An 8324-nucleotide genomic window follows, 5' to 3' on the forward strand; every position below is an offset into this window, starting at 1 on the left:
TATATGGAGGAAGAGGGGGGAATTTGGTGGCCCTTGGAGGAGGGGTCCGAAACCAACCCTAACTCTTGTTTCCCCACACATACGGACTCTAAAAACAGCCTATACTTAAGTATTTCGAAATTACATGGGCCTGGCCCAATAATAAGGTGACGCAGCACCTAGAATAGTCTCTCGACGAAATTTATGAAGTGTCATCTTGTATATTTCGTCCAAGGCTTCATGCACTCTTATGGTGGTTTCAAAGTCCCGAAATCATCACTTGCAACTCCGTTCTTGTTCCCCTTGCGCATGCCATCATCTCCATGTTTGGTCTTGCTCCAGTGTTCATCCCTCTTATCCACGCCAGGCCCTTCATTTGTAAGCAAAACAAATGTATCCAATTTAGGCAACATCATATTCTCATGAACATTAGAATCATTACCAAGAAATGAAAGTACCTGATAATTTAATTGGGGTGCGCGAGCTCTAGTAATTGGTCCAGTATATGTAGCAGTAGGGGTTGTGGGGTGTAACAATGATATTGATGTCCTCATCACACAAACTAACTAACACTTGCACACAACGCGAAAAAGGGATCGTACGAGTTCAAAGTTGAGTAGCTTCCGTGTGTAACTTTGATATGATATTGGCTCTTACCGGACTGAGTAACTTGTGGGAACCCTCCTGAGTAGACCAGCGGATGTAGGTGTATAGGTCGGACTAGGCGTGCCATTTCTGAGAGGGCTACCACCTCCAAAAGTCTCGTCTTGATCTACCTAGCTACTTCACAAGTGAAGTTTAGTATCACAAGGGTGTGATCGGGAATCACGGGTAAAGCACACAAACCTCTAAAGAGTGTATAAAACTGATCATGGTTAGCCGTGTCCCCGGTTACGGACAACTTTTGAGCAACTCACTTGAGAATTGTCGTCTTGATCTCATCACCTCTTCTTTTAAAAGCAATGGGTTGAACCAACGGGGAGTGTGGAGCTGATCTCAGAGGACTGAAGGACCCAGGGTCTCTGGAGAAAGGCTTGGGGCAACCATGCGGTGCGGAAGCCCACATATTCAAATTGCATTTATGAGTGATCACGTGATACGATCTGCCCAAAATTACTGTGTGATGTGATATATCTAGTTATTAGAGTAGACCACTACTAAAATAATAAGGCAACACTATTTTTCTGCATAGAGCCTTGAACCCCAGCAGCCAAAATGCACGTAGATGAACAAGATTCCATGTGAACTATGGACTTGCCAATACATTCAAAGTATTGGCTCTAGTAACTGTAATGTATCATATTGTAGGTGATTACTAAGGAGTGATTTACGTAGGGTCTCGTGCCTCCACTCGACATGCTTTCCAGTGGCGTTGAAGCTTATCAAGACGTCTATTTTAGATTTGCTTTTGCGTTTGCTTGTTATGAACTTTGTTTGCTTATTGTAAGACTATGTATTTGACTAACCTATGGCTAGAGTCTGCTTTTTAAATGATGCGATGTACTAAAGGACACATTTATGTATAATATAACATCTAATATAACATCGTTACCATATATGTCGATGATTCAATTCAGACATTGGCATAGGAACATACAGAGATCGTATGCATGAAAAAAGTGAGTCATGATGCTGTGAAGCTTAACGAAGAACACAGAATGGTAGCAGCTGTAAACAAAGCTAGCCCGAAGGCATTCCCATAAAGAAAAGAAAAACTATATTTCCGCCTTTCTCTGCAAAATAAAAACACATCCCCGTGTTTTTATTTGAAAGCAAAACACATCCCGTCTCTCCCTCTATGTGAGCCACGAAGACCAGGAACAGCACGTACCCAGCCTGGTCGACCAGGAAATACGCCTTCCCGACTGATTTACGTACTTCTTTAGAGGATAACGCTATATATGGGGTTATTATACCTGGCCAAACCTCGGGCCGGGCCAGGCTTCGGGCCGGGCCTAGCCAAGCCCGAGCCAAAAAACCTGGGCCCGAGCCCGGCCCAGCCATCGGGCCTAGTTTTTGGGCCCAAGCCCGGCCCGAACATGCAAAAGCTCGCCGGGCCTCGGGCCTTGGGCCGGGCCCCTTCAGAAAACGGCAAAAATGACGGGCCCGGGCCCGGCCCGGCCAGGCCACCGGTCTTAAAATCTACGCCCGAGCCCGGCCCAGGAGCAGCGTCGGGCCGGGTCGGGTCGGGCTTTTTCGGGCCGGGCTGGCCATGGCCAGGTCTAGGGGTTATAAAGAAGAACACCAGTTGTGTTGTGCTAAAACGAAAGCCGCCACGCCTTCTAGAACCTTCCACATCACTTTCCGCAAAACCCTAAACCCAGCACTATCAGCCGGAGCCATGCGACGGCCGCAGCGCCGCGCTGTAGCTAAGCAAAGCCGCGCCAAGGATGGCGACGAGATCCGCCTCCTTGAGGCCTGGATCGACGCCGGCAAGCCCCTCCCGGGAACCAAGCCGCCTCCCCCCTCGGAGGAGTCCTCCGCCGCCAACGCACGGGTAAGGGCACGAGATGTAGTGGCTAAGGCGGCGGCTGGGGACTACTCGGATTATGGCGCGTCCACGCGGTTCGACGAGCTGCCGCTGTCGAAGAAGACCAAGGACGCCCTGCGGAAGGCGGGGTACAAGGAGATGAGCGAGATCCAGCGGGCCGCCCTGCCCCACGCGCTCTGCGGGCACGACGTCCTCGGCGCGGCCAAGACCGGGTCCGGCAAAACCCTCGCCTTCGTCATCCCAGTAAGCTGTTAATTTACTCTTTAAATCCCACTTGTAGGGAACGCAGATTAAGAATGGTCGCATACACTGTGAATTATCATCATAGTTTTATCTTTTAGCTCTGCAAATTGTGCTCTGGAAGCACGCATTTCTTACATCTTGACTGTTTAGCTCATCATATGGTCATGTCAAGTGCCGCTGCCAAGAAATCCGTGGGTAGCTCATCTTATCACAATCCTTATTGGCAGGTCATTGAGAAGCTGTATCGGGAGAAATGGAGTCAAGAGGATGGTGTGGGTTGCATTATTCTCTCTCCCACTAATGATTTAGCTGGTCAAATTTGGGAAGTGGTCAGGAAAGTCGGGAAGCACCATAACTTTAGTGGTGGTGCTATCGTTAAGCGCACGGGTATCGAGCAAGAAAAAGAACGCATAAACAGTTTGAATATCTTAGTGTGCACTCCTGGACGGTTAGTCCAGCACTTTGATGAGACTCCAAACTTTGATTGCTCAAATCTCCAGGTTATCAGACATAACTTGATTTATGGTTATTTCAAATTCCAAATGATGAGATGTAGATAATCTAACATCATGTCTTCTTTGGTAGGAAACAGATATTGGTGCTTGATGAGGCGGATCAAATACTTGATAAAAATTTCAAATCCCAAGTTGACATTATCCTTTCTCAAATTCCCAAAGCTAGACAAACCTTACTGTTTTCTGCCACACAGACGAAGTCAGTTAAGGACCTCGCAAGGGTTAGCCTAAAGAATCCTGAATATATTAGTGTGCATGAGCAGGCTAGCACGGCTACCCCAGATAACCTTGAGCAGTGTGCCATGATTGTGCCTCTTGAACAGAAACTGAATATGCTTTGGAGTTTCATCAAAAGGCATCTAAAGTCAAAAATACTAGTCTTCTTATCAAGTGTTAAGCAGGTAATGTTTTATCTGTTGACAAGTTGTACTTTATGTGCCCTCCAGCAGTCATGTCGTTAAGGAACAAAATAGATAAACCTTCTGTGGAAATTGGCAGTGGTGTTTATTTTCTTTTCTTTTCTTGGGTACTGTGTGTCTTACATTTTGATTTATCACTTGTCATACTAAAATATTAGGAATGTGTGTGTTGCTAATTTTATTAATTTGTGAAATATATCTGGATTTTTCTTGCGGAATTTTAATTTGTATTTTTGCTACCTAAATCAGTGATGACTGTATGAGTGTACCAAGGGTGATTACATGGCATATTTTTGAAACAGATTGTTCAAGAGTTAGTTATTATTGTTTCTTATTTATGTAATATTGGACTTTTGCAGGTCAAATTTGTGTATGAAATTTTCAAGAAACTACGTCCTGGTATTCCTCTAAAATGTATGCATGGGCGGATGAAATACGAAGTACAGCAGGCTATAGTAGCAGAGTTCAGCGAAAGTACTTCGGTTCTGTTCTCAACTGATATATTTGCTAGAGGACTGGATATAGGGAATGTGGATTGGGTGGTACAGGTATATCTTTGTCTCAAGAACTAATATTTTGCTTGAAACGCTCATACTGTAACTTCTTAGTTGTTGTCTTTGTAGGTTGATTGTCCAGAAAGCGTCGCAATGTACATCCACAGAGTTGGTCGCACAGCTCGTTACAACAAGAAAGGGAAATCTCTTATATTCTTGTGTCCAGAGGAAGAAAGAATGCTGGAAAAATTGAAGGCAACCGAGAGTAAAATACCTATTAGTGTTCGCAAGGTCAGCAGCAAGCTTATCAGTTTATCTAATGCTTAGTTTGTTGCTTGATCTATATCTTTTCAAGTTTGATCAATATTTGTTCAATCTCATCTCAGGTGAGCTCTTAGAATGAGTAGGCTAGACATGAGGCGGTTCTACCATAGCTGCTTATCTAGGGTGTACTCCCTCCGTAAAGAAATATAAAAGATCACTACTTTAGTGATCTAAATGCTCTTATATTTCTTTACGGACGGAGTGATCTAAACGCTCTTATATTTCTTTCCGGAGGGAGTATATTTTTTCATGTCTAGCAGGACTTCCTTTTTTTTAATACTTACTGTCCAAATTGTCTTTGTTATAGCCTAAAGTGGAACAACTGGAGCAGATATCTCAGAATGTAGCAGCAGTGCTTGTTAAATTTCCCAATCTGCAGCAACTAGGTAAAAGGGCTTTTGTGACCTATCTCAAGTCAGTGTACCTCCAGGGAGACAAAGAGGTGTTTGATCTGAGCAGGTTCTCTGCGGAGAGTTTTGCTGCATACGCCTCTTCACTTGGTCTTCCTGTTACCCCTAAAATCCGCTTCGTAAGCCACAAGAAGAATGTGTCGAAGAAAGATATGAAGGACATTGATGTGAAACAGATGAAACACAAAGCTGAAGTCATTGAAATAAAGCCACAGGTCAATCGTGATATGCTTGCAGATGATGGACCTGACGATGATATCCTTTATCCGAAGAAGCCCAACACAGATGCAAATATTTATGATGGACTAGATGATATCCTTTCTCCCAAAGTGCCTGACACTGAACCAGAAAAAATCAAAGAGTATGTCCCTTTAACTTTTTTTTCTCACGGCATGCTCCTTGTATCTCCCAACTTCCATAATCCAGGCTCAGATCTGGGTGTTATTTTCTGTGGGTTATGCTAATCTGTTGTCTTGTCAGGCTGGCAGCGAGGCCCTTGAAAAAGAAGAAGCTGAAAATAAACATGCACAGGCCTGTGGGAACAAGGGTCAAGTACGACGATGAGGGCAATGCGATTGACCCCCTTGCGTCTTTAGCCGAAGAAGTGGGCCCAGAAGACGTGATTCACAAGGATAAAAGTTCGTTCAGCTTCTTTTATGATTCATACCTATAGTTTTACACTACTATGTGGCTTGAAACTCACATAATTTTTGACTTTATTGCTGCAGTTCTGCAGAGGTATGCAGAGATGCTGAGAGAAATGCAGGAGGATGACAAGGAGGACAAGGCCCAGCACAAGAAGAGTTTGCACGAGAAGAAGTTTGAGAAGAAGATGAAACTGAAGCGCAGGCGACAGGAGGAAACAGATGCGGTGTCTGACGACAGTGGCTCAGAGTCCGACAGAAACCAGAACATGTCCTCCAAGGGTAAAAAGAAGTACTTCAACAACAGCGACGATGATGAAGGTGGTGCAGCTAAGGGCGGGGACCTTCTCGCGCAGCAGGAGGCACTGGCACTGAAGCTTCTGGGTAAAATGCACGACTAAACTTCCGGGTCTGATGGTGTTGGGTGTTGGTGCTGAGCGACAATGCTGGGTGTGTACCGCGTGATTGCCGGTTGTAGGTTAGTGAACTCTCCACAATGGAGACGAAATTTTGATGTGCTACTGTATGGTTTCCTGGGAGTTGATATATATAATTGAAGGGAGACTTGCTTATTTGGCCCTTTTAAAAGAAACATGCTTCCCTATTTGGCCCTCCCTTCTATCCATATTAATTGATGCTAATTCGGCCATTTAAAATATATGCTTCCGTATTTGGTCCTAGCCCTTTATAAAATATGCTTCTCTATTTGTTCCTAACTTTTTCCCTATTTGAAATACCTTATAAAATTTACCAGATATGAATAGTCAAAGAAATAATATGATAGCTAAAATTGAAAGTATTTATTGTGTTTGGTTACTGTATTGTTATAAAATATTAGGAACCTTGTTTAGTTTATCAGAGCATCTACAACCGGACTTGAAAAATCCGTCCCCTTATACGCGTGTGGGCACGTCCGCGGACAATGCTTGGCCCCTCATGTCCGCGGATGGCCCCTCATTTGGCCTGCCGGATAGCCACACACCTCAAATGTAGATCCTCAAATCCATGTAATTCATTCATGTGGATCCTAGAGCACAAATTTGGCAATTCAACAACGTGACAAAGCAAAATAAATCATAGTTCAACAGTCCGGTCATGCCAAAATGAAATTCAACTTCGAGCGTGATGGATCACTTGCTGGTCAGATCACTCGCCAGACGCCATCTCGCCTGCTTCGTTGTCATCCTTACCCCTGCTTCGACTGCTTTGCCTGGACCATTGCCACTTGCTCTACTTGCATCTTTGCCTTCGCGCCCGCTGCCTCCATCACCGGTTCCTATGGGCGACGTTCTCCCGCTTGCACGCCGGAGTTGAGGATGGGACACCCACGGCTGCCGCCGAAGCAGCCTCTGTGGCAGCGTTGTGGGACGGGTTGGTCGACATCTAGGCCGGCAGATGGGGGCCAACGACGAGGATGAGGGAGGAAGGGAGGACGACAACAAAGGAAATGGTGGACGAACACGGGAAGAGAGCAATGGGTTTGGTGAATCTGAGGGATTTGTGCAATTTATGGTGGGGTCAGGCTGTCTGCTCCAATGTGACTGATGCGCCTGGGTCTTCTCATACCCACCCTAGATTTGAGTTGGATATCAGGGGTGTCGGTCAGTCCGGATATTTAGGTCCGGTATGAGGAGCCTGTCTGGACTTTTTTTATCACTCAATGACCGGACAGTTCGGCCAGTGTTTGAGGCCGGTTTGAGGCCCCATCTTGTCTTGTTTATTGCTGTAAGACATATGACACCACCCTCGGATCGATCGAGCTTTCATTCTGCCGTATGGCATGGGAATGGCCCGTGTGTGAATGAACTTTGGCATCTTAATTTGATTCTCGATGCCATTGGTCAACAACATTAAACTCCATTTGCATTTCCTACGGTTCGGCGTAAGTTCACATCAGTTTCCGAACGTCCCCTCCTCTCATCATACCTTCTCTCACAGCTTCATAAGCCGCAATGTACCATGGCCCTGTTGTAGAATCAAAAACCGTTTCTTGCTTGGAGCTCTTTCAACTCATTGTACCTTTGTTCAGGAAATGAACACTACGCGATAGTAATCTTTATCGGCTGGGAAACTAGCATCGGCGTGAACCTTTGCACCGATCCCTTTCTCACTTTCATAGACCAAGAATATATCCTTAGTCCCTCTTAAGTACTTAAGGATATTCTAAATCATTGTCCGGTAACTCTCACCTGGATCAGTCGGGTATCTACTCATGAAACTCCGAGCATAGAAAACATCCAGGCGAGTACATAACATAACATACATGATTAACGCGATAGCCGAAGCATGCAAAATCTTATCCAAGTAACTCTGAGTCTTGCTATGACAAATTCCATGAGACATAGGCAAGAACGTTTTCTTGGCCTCATGCATGTTGAACCACCTCAACATCTTGTCAATGCAAGTACTCTGGCTTCATCCAATAAGCATGCTCGATATATTTCTATAGATCTTGATTCCAAAAATATAAGCTCCTTCTCCCAAGTCCTTCGTCGAAAGACTATTATTCAACAAGTGTTTGATAGATCAAGCATTTGAATGTCATTCCCAATCAATAATAATGTCGTCCATATATAAGATTAGAAATACAACATAGCTCCCACTAAACTTCTTGTAAGCACAAGGTTCATATTGTTTGAATTGAAGTCAAACCCTTTAACCAGCACATCAAAACAAATGCTCCATCCCCGAGAGGCTTACTTCAACCCATAAATGGATCTTTGAAGCTTGCGTACCTTACTAGCATTCTGTGGATTGACAAAACCCTCGAGCTGTACCATATACATGTTCGGGGTTTCCATTAAG

General features: G+C 44.7%; 1 protein-coding gene across 1 annotated transcript; it reads left to right on the forward strand.

Annotated features, from left to right (window-relative positions):
• Positions 1-2236: 2236 nt before the first annotated feature.
• On the forward strand, positions 2237-6177 carry LOC123188426 (DEAD-box ATP-dependent RNA helicase 32). The gene is made up of 8 exons (XM_044600533.1): positions 2237-2713; positions 2941-3213; positions 3306-3629; positions 4007-4195; positions 4271-4432; positions 4773-5236; positions 5356-5513; positions 5604-6177. Exons 1-8 carry the CDS (start codon positions 2321-2323, stop codon positions 5918-5920), a joined length of 2280 nt encoding a protein of 759 aa, XP_044456468.1. The 5' UTR covers positions 2237-2320; the 3' UTR covers positions 5921-6177.
• The last annotated feature ends 2147 nt before the right edge of the window (positions 6178-8324 follow it).

Source organism: Triticum aestivum, chromosome 2A (genome assembly GCF_018294505.1).
Source record: "Triticum aestivum cultivar Chinese Spring chromosome 2A, IWGSC CS RefSeq v2.1, whole genome shotgun sequence".
Classification (NCBI taxonomy): Eukaryota; Viridiplantae; Streptophyta; class Magnoliopsida; order Poales; family Poaceae; genus Triticum; species Triticum aestivum.

Excerpts from the sequence above, each read along its gene's own strand:
- LOC123188426 (XM_044600533.1), top strand. The coding sequence starts at position 2,321 with ATGCGACGGCCGCAGCGCCGCGCTGTAGCTAAGCAAAGCCGCGCCAAG. Across the intron at positions 3,630-4,006 it reads TCTTATCAAGTGTTAAGCAG|GTCAAATTTGTGTATGAAAT; the intron begins GTAATGTTTTAT and ends GGACTTTTGCAG. Across the intron at positions 5,237-5,355 it reads GAACCAGAAAAAATCAAAGA|GCTGGCAGCGAGGCCCTTGA; the intron begins GTATGTCCCTTT and ends TTGTCTTGTCAG.